The 19,736-nt window shown below is 40.8% G+C and overlaps 1 protein-coding gene across 1 annotated transcript in view; it reads left to right on the top strand.

Moving 5' to 3' along the window:
• The window catches only part of CFH (complement factor H), a gene marked incomplete at its 5' end in the record, with an annotated part of 34,048 nt that extends 16,496 nt beyond the window's left edge, over positions 1 to 17,552 (top strand). Inside the window, 14 exons of the mRNA XM_009884933.1 lie at positions 1,169 to 1,348; positions 1,510 to 1,683; positions 2,717 to 2,899; positions 5,296 to 5,478; positions 6,834 to 7,016; positions 8,225 to 8,404; positions 9,924 to 10,130; positions 10,736 to 10,912; positions 11,620 to 11,796; positions 11,932 to 12,108; positions 13,394 to 13,576; positions 14,277 to 14,477; positions 14,780 to 14,986; positions 17,365 to 17,552. Coding sequence (XP_009883235.1) covers positions 1,169 to 1,348; positions 1,510 to 1,683; positions 2,717 to 2,899; positions 5,296 to 5,478; positions 6,834 to 7,016; positions 8,225 to 8,404; positions 9,924 to 10,130; positions 10,736 to 10,912; positions 11,620 to 11,796; positions 11,932 to 12,108; positions 13,394 to 13,576; positions 14,277 to 14,477; positions 14,780 to 14,986; positions 17,365 to 17,552 — 2,600 coding nt within the window. The remainder of the gene's footprint in view (positions 1 to 1,168; positions 1,349 to 1,509; positions 1,684 to 2,716; positions 2,900 to 5,295; positions 5,479 to 6,833; positions 7,017 to 8,224; positions 8,405 to 9,923; positions 10,131 to 10,735; positions 10,913 to 11,619; positions 11,797 to 11,931; positions 12,109 to 13,393; positions 13,577 to 14,276; positions 14,478 to 14,779; positions 14,987 to 17,364) is intronic.
• Positions 17,553 to 19,736: the final 2,184 nt, after the last annotated feature.

The following is a 19,736-nucleotide window of genomic DNA, read 5'->3' as shown; positions in this document are numbered from 1 at the left end:
CTCCCTGGAGTTTTCCCTTCTCCAGGCTGATCAACCCCAACTCTCTGTCTTCATAGGAGAGGTGCTCCAGCCCTCTGATCATCTTTATGGCCCTCCTCTGGACTCAGTCCAACAGGTCCACGAATTTTCTTATGTTGGGGGCCCCAGAGCTGGATGCAGTACTCCAGGTGGGGTCTCATGAGAGCGGAGCTGAGGGGCAGAATCACCTCCCTCAGCCTATTGGCCGTGCTTCTTTTGATGCAGTGTGGGATGCGGTTGGCTTTCTGGGCTGTGAGTTCACATTGCTCTCCCTTTAATCCTGATGCATAAGGTCTTGGTCAGCTCCTCACCCGTCTCCAGGCACACGTCCATGTATTCCAGTTCATCATTGGCATCGAAGGCAAATTTATTCCCATTTCTTACGCCTTTCACACATGGGAGGGAAGATTTATGAAGAAATTCCTGTGAACCAAGGGATTCTGTCAAGAACTTTCTTTAAATGTGACCAAACTAGAGAAAAATGGGATTCATTATTTGGAAAGATGTTATCACTGTGCATGAAAAGCACTATGCATATGTCTGCCCTGGTGTTAAAAACTACATTTGTGAAAATCACCGGAGTACTTTTTCTTGAAAATACCTCCATACTGTTGTTGCCTTTTTCCTCTTAAAAGTTCCTTCCTCTCCTGAAAAGGAGTGTAGGATAGTAAAAGAAGAGACTTAATATTCCAATGTTATGATACAGAGGCTCCTAATACTGACCAACTTTAGCTGATATTTTATCTTGTCCTTTTATTTCAGGCTGCCTTTACCTAGGATTTTGCGGCTTTTTTTCTGACTCCCTGACAAATGACCATGGGGAACAGGAGTACAAACTTTGCTGTGACACCTCTAATAATAATATGTAGTAGAAGGAAAGGAATTGAATCTAAGGAAGAAATATTTGTGCTAGATATTACTTCTAGACGCATATTTCTGAAGGTTAATGCAGTAGATATTATGTGAATATGTTGCATAAGATATTCTACATTCTCATGCTGGCAATGCAGAATTTTTAACGTTTCAAATATATTGAGTAGTGTAGAGTGCCAGAGTAGGCTGGCACACACTAAAGCACCTACAGAAATGATGCGTCCAAAGAACAGTGTTTCTGGATCACAAAATGTCATAACTTTGTTTCATTCTACAGAATCATGTGAAATGCCTCATTTGGACATTTTGAATTACCATGCAAATAAAACTACATTCATGCCTGAAGATACAATTGAGTATGCATGTTTGGAAGGATATGGAACTACAAATAATATGCCAACTGGTACCTCAGTGTGTGGCATAAACGGTGAATGGAGTCCAACACCCCAGTGCCTTGGTGAATATTGTTGTATTTGCTAATCAGTGTAACTCTGTATACACTTTCTGAAGCTTTTTTCTTTAAGACTTTTTGTTGTGGGTTTTTTTTTTTCCAATAAGTAGCATTTCGTGTATTTTTGTAGGGTGTACACTATATGTTAAAATATTTTGTCTTTGTAGCAATAGAATGTGAAATGCTGACATTGCCCAATGGAGATTTTTTCCCCAAGGAGGGTAAATACCGCAATGGAGATGTTGTGAAATTTACCTGTGCAAACGGTTACGTAAGAGTGGGACCTGCCTCTACTCAGTGCTATTACTTTGGATGGTTTCCATCAGCACCAGTGTGTAAAGGTATTTCTCCTGTTAACTTTATTGTAGTAGGAAATATAGGAAAATGCCTGGGTCCTGAAGGCTTCTGGGGATACCTTCTATAAGCCAGTCTTGCTCCAAAGAACAACTGTCCCATCCATCTTCATCTCTAAAACGGCATGAACTGGCCCTCTTTGGATCATTATATAGCGTTTTGCTATTTCAAGTGAAAAATTCTGAACAGTTGACGTTTTAATATTGAACTTTCTGTTAGATTTAGTTATGCCAGCTGAGGTTCTGTAATAACTGGAAGTGAGCTGGAAAATGGCTTGCACAAAACTTCACTCAGGTTATTGACTGTAATGTATGAAAAATTATTTATTATTCAAAAGGACATAAATAATGTGCAATATGGCAGTCAGGAGTGATTAATTTGAGTAATGTCCTAAGTTTGACCACTGCCTAATGTTGATACCCATCAGATATTGTACACTATGTTCCTTTTTCTGATCACATGGCACCGAAGAAAAAAAGCTGTTTTGGAGATGACACAGAGCTCTGGACCCGAGCAAAAGAAACTCAGTGAAGGGTTTTCCCTGTGAGATTCCTCAGCTTCACCCAGTAGGATGAACAAACTCATGCAGAAGGGAAGATAAATGCCCCTATTCCTCTCATCCTTGTTAAGACAGAGCATAACAGTGGCATCTGAAAAGCAATTATTTTGCTGGTGCTATACCCTTTCATGAGGAAGCTTGAGAGGATGAAGAGATCTCGTATTTCATATCTCCCTTTCTTCCCACTCAAACAATTTCCATGTTGTCTTTCATGCTCTCATCCTTCTTTTTGCTCACTCTCTTTTCCATTTTAAAACAAGTGTATTTCATATAGTTGGCTCTTTAGCTCAGGAACATTTTAAGCTCCCTTAACAGGAGTTCCATTAACTCCATCAGAAGCTAATTGCTTTAATATACAGTACATATCACTTGCTAGGTGACTTTTTATAACATATGTTATTATTACTTGCAGTACTAAAAAATACTGAGTTCAGAGCATAGATTTGATCTTTTGATTTCAGGGAACGTGCGTGGCTGTGGACCCCCACCTGAGATTAGCAATGGAATTATTTCTGGTGGCTCTGTGGAACGGTATCAGCATGGGGACAGAAAGCAATATGAATGCAACATGGAATTTAAATTGGTTGGATCAAAGGAAATAGAATGTGTTGATGGACAGTGGTCATCTCCTCCCTCTTGCATTGGTAATCTATATAACTCTTACTTGTGAGAAGTCTATAATTCGCTGTAGGCTAATACTTCACAGATGTTTTCACAGTTAAAATTACAGATTTGCAGGTATAACATATGACGTTCAAAATCATCTTATAGATGAAAAGTAAACACACGCTATATGTAAACCCAAAACTTTATTAGTAGTATAAGTGAAATCTTAACAGTCCAATCAAAGAATTGTTGAGTCCAGATCAAATTATTATAGAAGGATAAAGAAAATAAATACATAATATATAAAGAATAATTATAAATATATACATAACACAATATCTAAGTAATGCAAACAGTTTGTAATATATAATACAGTTGTTATATACACACTTTCTCTTATTTACCCCTTTATCCAGTTTTATGCTCACAGTTCCATTGCCCCTTTGGGTCCTAAAGTCAATGTCTTCAGTCTGGTGTGTTTCCAAGGGAAGTCACAGCACATTATCAGTACCTCAAGTCACTTACTGGGTAGAATAAAATGTTTGTGCCGATGACCTCCCCTTCCTCCTTACAGGATCTGCTTGGGGTAATTTTTCGGTTTGCTAGCATGCTTTTGCTTGCCCTTTTTTCACTGGTCTACAAGTTCTGAATTAGATATGTTGTATTTTAAATACGTTAAATACTTGTTCTTTGCTCTTGGTATTACCCCTTAAACCAGTTTTGATCAGCTCCAGGTCTAAGTTGGCCTCTTGTGAGCTATTCATAGCCTTGGGGTGCCAGGCTATGCCCTGTCTCTTACCATCCTGTGCCTCTACTCTGCCACACCCAACCTTTGTCCCCACTTCTCAAGGACTCCGTTATCATACCAGCCTTCTATTCACCTGCATCACTGTGTTAGAGTCTTAATTACTCACTCTACAGAGACTAAACCTTGTTACTACTATGTGTATAAAACTGTGGTTGTACCATACAGAGATAACCAAAAGTAAATCCAATAGCCTGGTCACTAGAAAAATTGCTGTTACAGGTAAAACCAAGCCCCCGGCCAGGTCAGGACAAGTTCTGACAAAGTAAGCCTGATAAGGCTCCATCCTCAGATCTTGGAAGCTCGGTACAAACTTTGTGGCCTCTTTCTAGCAATGGCAATACTGTATGTTACTGGGGCACAGGGCTACAAACACGGTGACTATTAATGCATTATGTATGTTGCTGTCTTCCCTAGGCTAGAGTCAGACACATCCAACAGTTTTTTATAGTCCAGATATTGAAATAGTGAATAGTTCTACTGTCAAGTCTCCTGCCTAAGCAATAGCACCCACTTTCTGTGCATGTCATTAGGTAGTGTACCTCAAACCTGAGAGTAGGAATGTCAACAAAAGGAGTTAAAAAACACTTGTGCAAAACTCCTATTTGTTAAGACACACTGTCTCAGAATTGAATTAGGATGGAATATTCAATCTGAAAATCTGTAAATACAGAAAATAATTTGGGGCTTTATTTTAACACAGGATCATCTAACAGCAGAACCAATAAATGGTGTTTTTTTATGGAATGGTTTACTATGTCCCTATACATATACATTCTGACATGTCTTCCATGAGCAGCATTGATGGTTTAAAAAAGTGCAGCATGGAGCTTGCATCTTTTCAGTCCTTGATCCAGTGAGAATAGTTTTGGTGCACAGACTTGAAAGAAGAGAGGTCCAAACTTGAGTGCAGGGCTGTTCGAATTCAATTTTTGAGTTTATCACATGGGTCTTCCCTCTCCCACATTAAGAGCGGGCCACATGCCCTTGTTTCCCTTACATGCCTTTTTCTTACTTCAAAAAAAAATAACTACTTGCATGCTGTACTTCTCTGTGCAAGCCATTACCCTTTGCTGTCACTACCACTGCAGCTTTTGACAGCCCAAAGCAGGAACTGCTATTATTACATAGAGGTGACGGCACTGTAGCCCTCTGCATGATGTTACCGCAGTTTTCCATTCTTGTAATAATACTAATTGAAAGTGCACATTACAAATGTGTAGGTGTATAATCAAATGTAATTTTGACTAATCAGGATCAGGGATCCAGGTGAGTTGGCTCAATCCCACTCAGGGATCCAGATGAGTTGGATTAATTGAAGGTTTTCTTACCCTTTAGAGTTTATGGACCAGTGAAAAACAGTTTGGGAAATTAACATTAGCTAAAACGACTCGTGGAGCATGCTGTGGAATTACCACAGTGATGGAAAAGGAAGGGAAAAGACAAGAGAGAAATTTAGTAAACTGACTAAAACATATACATACTCAACTGTGTTGAAGTTTAGTTGTTACAATTAATGGGAGTAAGTTTGACTCCCAAATGCAAATGTAGTTCTTTTTATTTCAGTTCTTTCAGCTATTCATATATGACTGCAATATTATTGTAGAATACTTCTGCTCTTCTCAACAGAAGACAAAATGCCATGTGGATCGCCTTCCTCTATTCCGAATCTTGTTCTTCATCAGGAAGACCAGACCCAGTTTTTGCATGGGGCTGAAGTAGTTTGTGGATGTAAAACAGTCTCTGGCAATTCCAAGGAAATGAAAATAAAATGTCTTAATGGGGAATGGAAGCCTTTACCTCTTTGTCCTGGTAATCTATTTCCACAATATTTCCATAATATTTCAGATGTGAGTGTAACATAGTTCTACTCAAAATTGCAAGGACTTCAACAATCTACATGTAGCCTGATATACTATAGTTACATGCATCGCAACTAAGTATTTTTGTTTTCTCCTCTTTTAAATGTGAACATGTCCTTCGTCCTGGAAAGACACTGCACCTACAACTTTGGAAGCACTCTGAGTAGGTTTGGGGAAGGAAATGGACACTTGCATAGTGGGTAAAATCAAGTATGGGAGTACATCTCTGGTGTACGGTGGCTTTTACCCATTTTCAAGTGTTCCTCCCTGGTAATGACACTTCAGAAGCCTTGGGACATACCTGCAATAAAGTAGCATGCCTGTTGCGTTAATTACTTGTAGTTTTATGTCTCTGTCTTTGCTTTTTTTTAAAATCCTACTGGGAATTAAAAATAATATTAGTAGCCACAATGTGCTGGGCTTATCCCATCCTCATCATTTTTATGTGGATTTTTCATTTCTGATCAGTAATTTTCTCTGTTTTCTCATGTTCCCATTGAGTTTTGTGGTGCACTAATTGAATTGAAGTAATGTCTTTTAAAAGGGTATAAAACAAAGCCTTTTCATAAGAAAAAGAAAAAAAGATTACTTTGGAGTCAGTAATTTAAGAAAAAAGTGATACTGGACAAGAAGGAGTCTTGTTTGGGATAAATTGCTCCAGCACTTCACTTATCTTTAATGGAATACAGTTTATGATATATCCAGTTCTTGGTTCCTCCTTTCTTCAGAAGTGATTTTATATTCATCAGTGATTTGAGTACACTGTACCTTTATTTACAATTATGTGGAGGACTGAGTCTGGCACAAAACACAGTCTGCTTAGCTTTCACAAGTAGGTTGCGTTCTGACTGCCAGAATCACCAGTTGAGGACACAAGACCTGGTTATGACTTAGATATACTTCCACAGGAGACTGATACCCGATACATATTCTCTGTGAAGTAGTACTTCCTTTATGCTCCTATTTCTACAAGCATCTTGCTCATCTCACTACCTTTTCATAGTTTTAGGGAAGAAAATGCTTAGGTTTTGTATTATTTACTGCACTCAGCAAAAGGGATCCTGTCAACATAAAAGTAATTGCTTTGTGAGTAGGAACAGTGTCTGCTTTAGACAGCAGGAACAAAAAATCATTCTGTAATCTAGGAATCTTAGGAGTTACTTCAAACTACAGTAAATAAAAAACCACTTTCACATGGACATGCATTAGGGAACTGGCGACCTCTTCATCAGTGAATGTGTATGTACATATTTTCTGAACTAAATGTGATTTTTAGCTCTTTTTGTTGATTTTTTTTTTTTCCAGATCCATCTCCTCAGTGTGTACTTCCTATGCATGTTGAGCTTGTGCGCCAGGGTCGTGTTTTCAAGCCGAAAAAGGAGACTAAGTTCCGTGGAGTTATACATTATATATGTACATCAGCCGACAAAAGTACTAAACAGGCAACTTGCGTGTCTGGAAAATGGTCACCAGAGATTGAATGCACAGGTATGCTTTTAGATTTGCATACAATTTCTTCTTTTCGTCTAGGAATGATAAACGCTTGTTATTAAAGCTTCTTAGCATTGCTGTGTCACTAGTCTGAAATGGAAATGCTTACATGCTTATATATATGCTTACTTGATTATATGCTAAAGGATAGTCATAAGTAATTATGGGAATAATTTGAATAGTTAACTAGGTTTAGAGAAGCACTATTTTAGTGAGGCATACTTAATAATCTGTACTCTGACAACTGGAACAGTTGTCATTGTCACTTCTGATGTAAGACAAGATACAACGATATATTTAAGCTTAGTTCTTTAAAAGGGCTTTACCCTGGTGCAAGTGAGGGTAGCACATAGCTCAAGCTCCAGTGAAAGCTCCTTTATTTCCTGTAAACATTCAAAACTTTTCTGTTCCTGATTTTTGTTTTTTTTCCCTTCTGTTTTTTCCAATTGCTTCCTAATGAAACAACAAGGAAAAGCTGGGCTGGCCAATTCAAAAGCACAGACCTAGAGGAGACTGCCCTTATCTAATACACACCAAAGGTCAGATGCCTGCCGGACTGTCTTTATGCGTGGCAGAGCAGGATTCTGCCTGTAGAAGGCATGATTGTAAAACAATCATCGCCTCGTTGACTGCTTTGATTATGCCAGATTCATGGGAAATGATGCTTGGAAGTGGGAGGAGCACACAGAATGGCAATCACTCGAGGGAGCATTCTCTTTCAAAACCACATGTCCCTACCTTCCCAGTCTTCTGGAACCACTAGAAGCAACAAAGGAAGCTCTTGAGGTCTCCTCCTTCCTAAATCTACCATCTTCCCTCACTTTTTCTTACCTTTGGCAGAAGTAGTCCTTTATTCCTTGAGTGGGAAGATAGAAGTTTCTTTATAGAGAGAGGAACAGGGAGAGCACACAGGAGTGTGCAGCTGTGTGTAAGGGAAAGGAAGGGCTACAAGAAGCTTCAGCTTAGATTGGTGTAGGCAACTGTGACTATCTTTTCTATGAGGTTGAAAGCAGATGAGCATGGGAAGGCAGCTCTGGTGTTTCCGAAGCAGAACAAAATGATCATGATATTAATTAAAGCTTGAGGTAGCTACTGAAGAGTTGTTACCGCCAGTGTTTTCTTGGTTGTTAGTGTTGTAATCTGTGATGAACTGTTACATTTTATTGAATGTCCTATTATATTATAACATGAGTATGTGTCCTTAGATGAGGAGAGTACATGCCCACCTCCGCCTCAGGTGCCTAATGCTCAACAGATAGCAGTTGGAAGAAATTACAGGCATGGGAGTAAAGTGACTTTTTCATGTCTGAAGGGTTTCCAGCTCGTCGGTGTGAAGGAAATAACATGTATAGAAGGGAAATGGCAATCACCACCTTACTGTGTGGGTCAGTAGTGGATTTTTTTTTTCTATTTCTTTTATTGTGAATGTCTGTGTTATGCATTTGCAGTCATCATTAGCAGGAGGATGATATTATTTATGTTAAGATCATCATGTAGGTAACTGCAGAAGATCATCAACAGATAACTGCAGAAAAGCAACAGAATGTAAGTTGCTAAACAAAGTGCAGTTAAGCAACTGCTGGACAGTAAGTCTTTTTATTTACACAGACTTATCTAAGATGGCATATAAAACTTCCATGTAGCCCCTCAAAAACTGTGTGTTTGGTTTTTTTGTTTAGTATATTGCAGAATGGAGTCTGTTTTGACTGGTGGCCTTTAATCATATGCTGGTGGAAAAAATCAGTATTATTTATTATTTAGTTGCAGTAGTAGCAATCTTTGACTTTTTCATTTTCATTCTTTCTTGATTCTTCTCCTTTTCGTGGCTTCTTCCTGTAATAGGAATATAAATTATATGGCATAACTCAGGCCATCTATTCTAAGAAGTGCTGAGGAATCTGTAATCCGATTGTTAAAATATTACTGATGCAGGTGATATCTTCTAAGCAGAAGTTCATTAAGAGGTAGAAGAAATGGGTAGGACATAGATGAGCACAGGACAAATGAGATGCCAGCTGGTGACTGATGTGCACAACATGCCAGCCAATTCTGTATTTCTAAGCTGCAAAATTCTGATGTCGTGTGGTTTCTCTTCTTTTGCGTTGCCTTTGAGTCTCCACTTCTGCTGATAAGTGGCAGACATAGAGAAGAATAACCAGAAAAATTGTTGACCTGTTCATAAAACAGCTTTTACTGAAATAAAATTCCCAGTCCCAGTTAATGAGCAGGAACCTTGACTGTAATTAGATCGGTTGTATTGTGGAATTCATTGCAAACATATGCTTTCACCTTGATGTGTCAACTGATAAACCAAAATTTACTAAAAATGCACATAAAATATAATTTAAGTCTACTCACTCTACAGTAGTATAGGAGCAGAAAGCATTGGGACAGGCCTGACTCAGGAGGGCTTCACAGAGATTTAATCCATCATATGTACCAGGAAGTACATTACAATTCTTTAAGTTCTGTTCTCTTTTTCATCATGTACGTCACCACAAACCCCCTCAGGACATTGGTACAACTTTATTAATGGTGGAAATATTTAATAAGTAATATTCGAGAAACTCACTTTCAGTATCCCAAAACAAGACAATGTATCTTTTATTTCTCTGTCTATGAAATTTTACCTGTTCTTGATACTAAGCTGTAACTGTATCTCCTTGGCATGACCTGGAAAATGGCTTTAATTTGGTTCAAAGGAAAAGAAAGAAACCCCATGTAGGAGGGAAAGGAGACAGAAGTTTTGGTTTGTATATCTTAGATATTTCTTCATCTTCTTTTCAAGCCATTTTATTTATGTTTGGATTATTTACTCTTTTTTCTTTTCAGTTTTAGACGGTAGATATCATTGGAATACTAATTGTTTTGCATTATTGTTTATCTGTTTTCTGTATTTTATAGAAAGACCATGTTTGCCACCACAACCTGTAGAATGTGCTGATGTTCCCAGGCTGGAAAATCAAAACTTAAAAATTCAAAAAGAAGGGAAAACAATTTATCTGGCTGGTGCTAGATTTAAGTATGTTTCTCATTCTGGATACATGTTAGCTGGACCATCAAATATAACTTGTTCTATGGGAAACTGGACTTCAGCTCCTACATGCTTGGGTAATATCAAAAAATACTTTTTTGAAGTGCATTTAGCAATGAAATGGAAAGAATTGTAAACGGGAGGTTGACTAATAAGAGCCAGTAACTCCATATATTTTGCTGTGGAATCTTGTCATCCCTCATGGATGTCTTCAGAGCAATCCTGATTGGATGAAAGGCTGACTTTTTGAATGCAGTTTAGTTTTTAAATATTCCTTTGTATTCTTGCAATTTTTGTTCAGTTTATATATGCCAGGTGAGTCCTTGGCACATCGTCGTAATCCAAGGATCTGTTTTCTGCAGAGTCCACTGGTGACTGGGAGTTGCTTTGGTGCTTCAGTGATAGAAAGCACTTCCGCGTAGTAAGGGACAGAAGCCTTCCTTAAAATTTTCTGGCATGGTTAGAAACAGATTCTAAATATTTCACTGACTGAAGTCCATGTCTGTTTAGAGGAATGACTTATTTAATCATCCGTATGCTACCTTTTATATAAAATTCACTGTCAGTGGATGACTACGCTGATGTTAGAAAAAGCTCTCTATAGCATCTGTTTGGTGGAAACAGTACACTCATTCTACGTGTCTCACATTAGCACAAGCATCAACTTTCTATATCTTTTCAGAAATGCCGTGTGGAAGTATTATGAAAGTTGCCAATGCTCAAATTGAAGGCAGAAAAAAGGAAATTTATGAGCCTGGTGAAACAGTTCGCTACCAGTGTGATGCAGGGTTCCTGATTGTTGGTCCCCCTGAAATTATTTGCAGAGAAGGAAATTGGACAGCACCGCCCTTCTGTGATGGTATAGGTTCTACTTCTAAGTAGTCCATGATCCTTCCTAGTCTTTCATGTTGTGAATTAAAATGCTATCAAGTCAGGCATGCAGGTGAGTCAGGCCAATGGAGCCAACAGGTGTCTTGCTTTGAACAGGCTGCTACAACACCTATTTTTTCTGGCTCCTGAGAAACAAGCAGGGTAGATGAGCAAAGAAATCGTTTTCCCTGTGGGCTGAAGCTAGTAGCTGAAACTTAGCTCACTGTTGAAGTCAAACAGAGAGAGGGTTATGGGGGAATGGACACTAGCTGCGAAGGAGGAGATAACTGGTAGAGTAATGGAGGTTCTTAAGATAAGATACTCTTTAATATTCTTTAAATATTTTAAGACATTCTTCATCACTAAGAAGGTCAGTTTCTGAAAGTTACCTTCAAATAGTAAAGAAATGACATCACTCTCCAGCCCCTTGGCACACAATACTGTACAGCACCAATCTGCACCTTCAGCTGATCTCTACAACTCCTTTTCTCTTTTTAGATGCACTAGGCAAAAATAATATTGACTGGTGAATTGTTGCAGAAAAAAGACCATAATGGCTTCCTGTTCTAGCCATAGAAAATGATCTGCATTACACAAACCATTTTTGCTCATCAGGAACAATGGTGCTCCAGAATGTAATATTCTGTGATTGTAATATTGCTGCACTACTGTTCTTAAATGCACCTTTCTTTCCAGATGTTAGCTGTGGAGCCGCACCTGAAATTCCCAACGCTTATATTACAAGCACTCAACAGGAGAGGTATCTGCCTGGTGCCAGAGTGCAGTATGAATGTGAAAGCAATTTTCAAATGATGGGTGGAAATTACGTCACTTGTGCAAATGGAGAATGGTCAAAAGCACCAACTTGCAGAGGTAGGAATCTATGCTTTCGTCTTGCCTGTCAGCACAGAGGGGACTGTTTACCTAAATACTGTAAAGACTTTACCTTTTTTACTTACGTTTTCTTTGTGTACCTGCAAACGTGACTGCAGCGGTGTCTCTTTTCAGATGTGACGTGTGAACCTCCTCCAGAAATCGCTGGTGGTAAAGTTCAAGGTGTTAAAAAGTCAAGGTATTTGCCTGGGCAGAGTGCTAGCTACCAATGCTGGCAAGGTTTTCAGATGACTGGGCCGTCCACTGTAGTGTGTCAGAATGGGACCTGGACAGAGCTGCCTAAATGCAAAGGTAATTTCTCTCTGTCTTCATACAGTCACCTGTCAGTGACACTGGCATGAAGCTGACTCAGTGGCATTTACTTCTCCAAATTACAGTCTCATTACAAATGCAACGTATCTGGCAGCCTCAGGAAAAAGACATTTTCCCAGGTATGCATTCAGATGGGTTTACCAGCTGAGAGACCCAGGTGGCTTCACTCGAGAGGGCCCTATCTGGAAAACCAGCCTGAGGCTGACAGCAGTTGCTGGCCAGGTTTAATTCTGTGACACAAGCCTTGGACTTCTTCGAACCTACTCTCTGTGCCTGCCTGATGAGAAGAGTGTGAGAAATTTTGCCATTTATGTTGGAGAATAGAGCCCACAGGTTCCCTGCTGGTTGCCATCCAGATAATGCAGATGATGCATTGCTGTATTGAATGCTATGGAGTCAAATTGACTGTTAAATCAACTGAGGGTAGAATTTGATGCGTGAGCCAATACCTAGGTACTCTGTTGGTGCCTCCTAGGATTTCATGAGCCCACTGAATAATCTCATTTGTTTTCGTTAGACATACAGAAAGTTTCAGCACACGAACCAATGCAGCAGCATTTGACTCAAACACCACCCAGCTGGGAGCTGCAAGGGGTGCAGAAACAGCAGATGAATTAAGACCAGGCTCCATATTGTGGCTCCAGAACACAATGCCAAGTGCAAAGAGTGTCACTGCTGGTACCAAGGGATCTAGGTCTTCTCTGAAGATTTCCCAATGCAAGGTCCATTGGAAGGCCAGACTTGGCAGCAGTGTGATGCTTGAATAGGTATAAAAATCCATGTGGCAGCGGTGATTCAGGATTGGCATGTGTGAACTTTCCAGTGCCCATAAGTGGTCCACAGATCTCAAGGGCTACCCCATTAGTGACTGCAGTTGTGCAGTTCAGTAACAGTCTTTATCATTTGCAATCGGTTTCATTTTTCTCACTGCTCAGGCAGTACAGGGAAGAGGTGGGTGTCAGGCTCTTCTGCAGAAAGAGCTGTGCCAAACGCTACGCCATTATGCAGGACGCAAGAAAGTCCTGCAGACAGCTGCAAGCACTTTAGCTGTGGACAAACGGCGTGAACTGGCAGTTGTGACTCTCGGCACTGGAGAAGAGAGAAACTTTTGCTCTTTTTCACCTGCCAGGTATTTGGTTTTCTCTCTGCTTTCCTCCAGGTTTCTCAGAGTGGTGCCAACATACTGTCTGGTAGTATTTGTGGCCAGGCCTCCGTTGCAATTAAACTCTTATGGCTTTCTGTCTGATTGGGAATTTTCTTCCAGGGAAAGGTGGGAAATGTGGCCCACCTCCAGTTATTGAAAATGGAGACCTTCTTTCCTTTCCCATGCAAGAGTATCGACCAGGTACAACTCTGGAATACAAATGCCCAAGTCTTTATGTCCTGGAAGGATCTCGGCGTATCACCTGTATTGACGGACAGTGGACAAGCCCCCCAGTTTGCCTAGGTAGGTTGAAGCACTTGCTGTGTGACTGCTTCTGTTTTCTTTTTCTCAGATCCCGAGGGCATCAGTTGTGCAGCAGCACTTGTGCTGGAGCTGTGATGACAGCAGGGCAGAACAACGAGTCTTTCTTTTGTCCAGAAGGAGTTTCTTCTTGAAGTTAACTCATGTAGTCCCCTCTGCTGCCTGCTGTCTCTTGCCACCACAACAGGTTCGGGAGGATCGCCATCGCTGTGCAGTGCTCCTGAGTCCCAAGTTGGGGACGCTGCTCTGGTCAGCAGACTGTGAGCAGGGAGGATGGGTCTGAGTGTGCAGCAGCGCTGGGGAAATCTGGGGGTGCATCTGTGACATGGCCATGAGGAAACAAATTTAGAGAAGTGCTGAGCAGAGGTGAAGAAGGGATCTCAAAAAAGACACAAGGAAGTTCATTGGTGCCTGGTGACTTCCCCCACCCATGCTTTGATCTTGCCCTGTGTGACTGTCCAAGTGAAAAGGCTTCTCCATAGCTCTGCATGGGGTCTTAGCCGTGGTCTTTTTTCTCTTTTGCTTGGATGTGAATGTCTTTCATGTTGCAAGGAACAGAGCGACAGAGCAAAAGCTGGAAGCATTTTGTGATGCGAAGAACTTCTGTAGGCTCTAGGGGAAAAAAAGTTATTCCTGGTGTGCCTTAATGAAGTGATGACGTTCTTCTCTTGCCTTTTTCAAGTGGCCTGTACAGCATCTGAAGAAGACATGGCCAGAAACAATATTGAGCTGAAATGGCTCGTAAGACGCAAGCTGTATTCCAGATCGGGTGACACTATTGAATTTCAGTGTAAAAAAGGATATTTGCAGGACCCAGCATCTCCCCCCTTCAGAGCACAGTGTGTGGAGGGGACGTTAGACTATCCACGGTGCAAGCTAGGAAGTAAGTCATCTCCACTCTGGCCACAGCTTAGCCGCTGTATTGTTGCATTTTTAGTGCTGAAGCTGATGGGAAAGCCTTTAGCTTTCCTGGGGAAGCACCTGGGGGGGAGCCAGGGCGCGGGAGGATCCTGTAAGCTGCAGGCACTGAAGGGCAGTGCCCTCAGGAAGGTATGCCCTTTACTGGCATACCTAAACTGGAAAGACTGCTGGGGAGAGGGCTCTCGGGGGCTGGTACTAACAGTTTGAGGGCATCGGTTGTCGGGTGAGAGGTCTACAGGCAAATAATTAAAGTACTTTTTCCAGAGAACTGTACAGTGCTTCGGAGGATTATGGACACAAACAATATCGTACTACAGTCACCAGGGTGGTTGAGCACTTCCACCTCTTCTACCTATCGCACCGGGGATTTTATTTTCTTTGGATGCAAATGGTTGCACCAGCAAGTTTCCCACCCTGAGACATTTAGAGCACAGTGCATGGATGGAGTGATTAGGTATCCTGTGTGTGAATGTAAGTGCTCTGTGCGCGGGAGCGGACTGTGGGAGGCAGTTTTTCTGAAATTGCCTGTCCACTGCTCTGAGGAACCACTATGGTGTGTGAGGCTTGGTCTTCATACCTTTTCCCTTTTTTTTTTTTTCTCTTTAAGATGTAGGACCGTTTAGATAAATGGAAATGGCATGAAAGAGCCCAGCTCTGGAAATGAAAGATCCCTCAACCGACCCAGTGATTTGAGCTCAATTTTTCCTGGCGTTTCCTGTTTCACTGTGTTTTGTTTGCAGCTTAGCCAATTTTCTGTCTTGGAATTTATTATTTTTTTTTTATTATTGGATGATTGTGTTTACATTTTATCCACATTTTATCCATTTTTGTAAATGTATTTACATTTTGTAAATGTGTTTACATTTTATCCATCCAAATGGTTGTGCTTACATTTCCTCCGCTCTATATTGATCTCACTGTTATTTTTATTAGCAACTGTGTCCTGAAATAGGCTGGCTTTGGTGGCATACTGAGACAAGAATTAAAGTCCAACGGGTAATTTGATCATCAGCAAGTAGTGTGTGTTTGGCCTTGTCTGCTCCTAGCTGCTTCTCCGTGTGCTTGCCTGGAAACTACCCTGGGGTCACGGCAGAGGTGGGTGTCCTGACCACCTGATCAGGATGAGCAAGTGAGGGGTGTCCCCTTTAAACAATTCAAGGAAGTCTCTAGATCACAGACCCAGTTCTTACGGGGGGCATGAGGCTCCCTGACATTTGCTGGAAGGACAAAATTGTTGGGATGCAAGTAATTGGGATTTCTGGATGGAGGCAGGGATGACTTCTTGGTCCAGGTCCTGGAATGGGACCTGCCATCCTTATATTTTCTGGGAGAGCTTGTGATGGTGTCTTGGTGTGGCCAGGACCTTCTTGGATATTTGGTAGTTGAGCTGTTGATAATACATTGCAGCTGACGTATGGGAACAGCTAGCATGTTTGTGTATCATTGATGTCTTGCTGGGTGGGGGAAGGTTGAGGCTTTGACTGCTTCTTACCTGGTGGGCTTTGTAGATGATGTGCAGTTTCTTTTCTTGCTGTTCACTTTCCTCAGATTTTTTGAAAGCCAGTGTGGGCAGTCCACCTGGCACTATGCAGCAAGGGGTAATTTTGCATTGGCCTTTGGTGCCTTCATCTCAGAGGGTTTTTTTCTTCAACCTCATGTAATTCTACTAAGGTCATGAAAATCAAGTGAACCAGCATGCTGTATTTGTACGTAGTTAAAGGAGCCTATCTCAATATCCATGTGCGTTATTAATATGGGGTGATTTCTCTCTAAGGAAATGAAGCAAGAAATATTCTTTTGTTGTTCCTTTTGCTGGATGATAAGGGAGATTTCAGAACAGTTAAATCTTTGCTTTGGCAGCTCCATAACCAAATAACTGGACGTATTTTTCTTAGAATAAGATGTGAAGAGAGCAAAAGTGAGCTGACTCCCTGGGCACAGACAGGTCTTTTGTTGCAGGGAACTGGAGAAGAGGGAGGCCTTGTGCTCAAGACCAGATAAATCCACACTGAAGGTCCTCTAGAACAGTGGGCGCCAAAGTGGGGTGCATGCACCCCAAGGAGTTTGGAAGATGATCCATTAGGGTACAGGAAGAAAATATTAACATTTCTATTTATATTTAATTTTGAAAAAAAAAATATTAAGTTTTACTCATATTTAATATTCAGATTTGACAGTGGCAATTTTACTTGGTCTGTATGTCAGAGGTCACATATGGTACCGATGTGTCGGTAGATGTGGAGGAGAGTGGGTACTCCACAATGTGGAGGTGTTCACAGTAGCACCCTCATCCCTTTGTTCGCTTTCAGCATATTACAGTGCACTGCTGTTTATGTGTGCCCAGCTAAGCGCATTTGTGGATTATACTTAGTTTTACCCAAACTAACCCTCCCAAAATGGACAAGTGGCTTCAAAAGATTCCTTGCAAAGAAGCTGCAGGCAGAAGTTGACACACAAACAAACAACAAGCAAAGGGCAGAGCTGGCAACATACTCCTGGTATAAACTCTGCATCAGCCACCTTATGAGGTAAAAAGCAATGTCTGTCTAATTACACTTGACAGGAAGTTGATAAAAAAAAAATTTGAAATTGCGACAAAGGCTATTTGAAATATGGATTTAAATCTGCTATTGTTAACGATGAACCTTGCTCTTAATATATTCTGTCTTAAAATATTAGCTAATGCTAGCAAGACATTTAAAAAAATAGCATCAAGAACGTAGACAAAAACATCTATGATTTTTTCAGTGATGCTTTATAGTATGTCACATCAATCCAGTACTTTACAAAATTTCACTAAATCTAATGATAAATGTTTAAAAGCTTCTTTTGAGGCTTCTCACTTATAGCAAAAGACGAAAAGCGACATACCATCGGGGAAACACTTGTTCTTCCTGCTGCAGTAAAAATGGTTGAAATAATACATGGAAGACAATATGGTGACAGAGTAAAATACATTCTTTTGTCAGCAAATACTGTTGGAAGATGCATAGAAAACATTACTAAAGAGCTGAAGAAACAGGTGTTAGAATTATAATGCATGTGCGTGTGTGTGTGTGTGTGTGTCTGTGCGCTTAAAGCTTAAAACTTAAGCTGAGTTTACCAGTGTGACACTGCTTTTCCACCTATGACAAATAGCTCAGGTGGAAAGCCAAGTAAGTGAAGGCAAATACGATGACTAACATCACCTTTCCCTTGACAATTACGTTATTCTGTAAACTGCAGTATTTGAAGATCATGGATCATAATGATGTTAGCCGTGTAGGCTGCCACACGACAGACCACATAGCCCAGCTTTGATCTGTGAGGGTACTTGAGTCTTCTTGGAGCCTGAACCAATGAGCAAATAGGCCTTCTCGTGCAAGATTATTTCTGTGTGTTTCATTGCATTTCCTCCCCTTCAGGTCTTGTCAGAGGAGCAGATGTTCCCTTTAGCTGTCTGGACTGTCAAAGTAGTCCAGAGAGAGGCAGACAGTGTATTTAAATGTTCATTTTGAAAATAAAAGGAAAGGGGGGTAGGGGGTTGGTGTGGTGTTCAACCTTCGGTGAAGCTTCTTGTTGCTAAGCCTTATTCATATAATAGGAAAATACTGCCAGTACTTTTGATGCGAAGCAATAGGCTACTGTAGTGCATTTATTTTTTGCATCCATTTTAGCAGCCTTACAAATGCATCATCTGCCATCTACTGTTGCCAAACAGAGGCATCCTCCCCTCCCCTGGCTCTAGCCAGAGCCCAGAGCTGGACGTCTGGTGGAAATACAAGTGCAGAAAACTGTATGCAATGTTAGTAGCAGAATACAAAGAAAACTTCACACTATATGAACAATATTAACCAATACTATTAATACAGTGGTAGTGATAATACAGTGATCAACTGAACACCGTGATCAACTGAATAACCTGTACTGCAAACTCTAAGTTAAAAAAAAAAAAAAAATCCCAGTTGGCCAAATGCAGATTTCTTTTGGCATCTCCTGTACAGCTGCACTGACAGGACCTTGCTGGGAATCCTCACACTTTTGAAGTGAGTCTTGCTGTCCTTGTGCACATGGTGTACTTAGAGCGCTGTTACTGTTATTAGTAAATGACAGTGAGTTGCTTTATGTTAATTCATAGAAAAGAGAAATAGTGTTTTGTTAAAGTTGTGCAGACAGCAGATGCGAGTCCAGTAGAAACTTGCTACTACTACTGGTAATCATCTCAGGCAGTCTAAATTTCAGCAGCAAATGAACCCATGGATTACACAGATCTTTGATTAACATACTTGCAATCAATTAACTGCTATACGCAGCCGCAGTGTTACAAGTGGCTCAGACACCTAAACAAAGGTTACACTCATTCACATCTGCACATATGAAAGGTTCCCAGGATCCTCGTGCTTCAGAGGAAAATGCAGGAACAGTTATGAACCTAGTTATTGGTGGAAACCGTGTGTTGTTGTTACCAGATGACTAGTAATTACCTGCAAAATACGGAAGAAGTGGACCACACCTCCTAAATGTGAATGTACAGCCTTTGATTTGCTTTCACTCTAGAGGCTGTATTTCATTTTATAATACAATAAAACAGAGCGTTGGGAAACAGATAGTTTGGTGGTTGACTTTCACTTATGCTGCAAACAATTTGTTTAGGCTGTTCAGGCGACTGAGACAGAAGATGGTTTAGTTCATTAACAACTCACTCTTGTAACACTTACACGATCATAACGCTATGCTTGTCCAAGAAAGCCCCTCTGACGAGCAGGGTGCTTGAGCTTATACTCAGGTAGGCAAATGGTAGGCTGCACCATTCTGTCCCCAAGCACAAGCATTCACTAAATCAAAGAATAGACCTCTGGAGGTCATCAGCCCTCCTGCTCAGGCAGTGTCACCTAGAGCAGGCTCTCCAGGATCATATCCAGAGGGCTTTTGAATATCTCCAAGAATGGAGAGTCCACCACCTCCCTGGGCAACCTGTGCCAGCGCCCAGTCACACACACACGTATCCCCCCCGGTAAAGAAGCATTTCCTGAAATTCAGAAGGACTTTTCTCTGTTTTAGTCCATGCCCATTTTCTCTTTTCAGTTATAATGTGTAGTGCAGTTATCTAGGGCATCATTACAGGATCTAGAAAGTAAAGGTCCTTTTTTTTTCCTGGAAAAACAAGGCATTGTCAATTCCAGCAAGATCTGAGCCTTACTAGGTCACAAAGAGTAGGCATGGAAACCGATCACAGCCACCA

Source organism: Charadrius vociferus, unplaced genomic scaffold (genome assembly GCF_000708025.1).
Source record: "Charadrius vociferus isolate BGI_N301 unplaced genomic scaffold, ASM70802v2 scaffold163, whole genome shotgun sequence".
In the NCBI taxonomy this organism is placed as follows: domain Eukaryota; kingdom Metazoa; phylum Chordata; class Aves; order Charadriiformes; family Charadriidae; genus Charadrius; species Charadrius vociferus.
The sequence above is the reverse complement of the archived record's forward strand: the minus strand, read 5'-3'. Positions and strand labels throughout refer to the sequence as shown.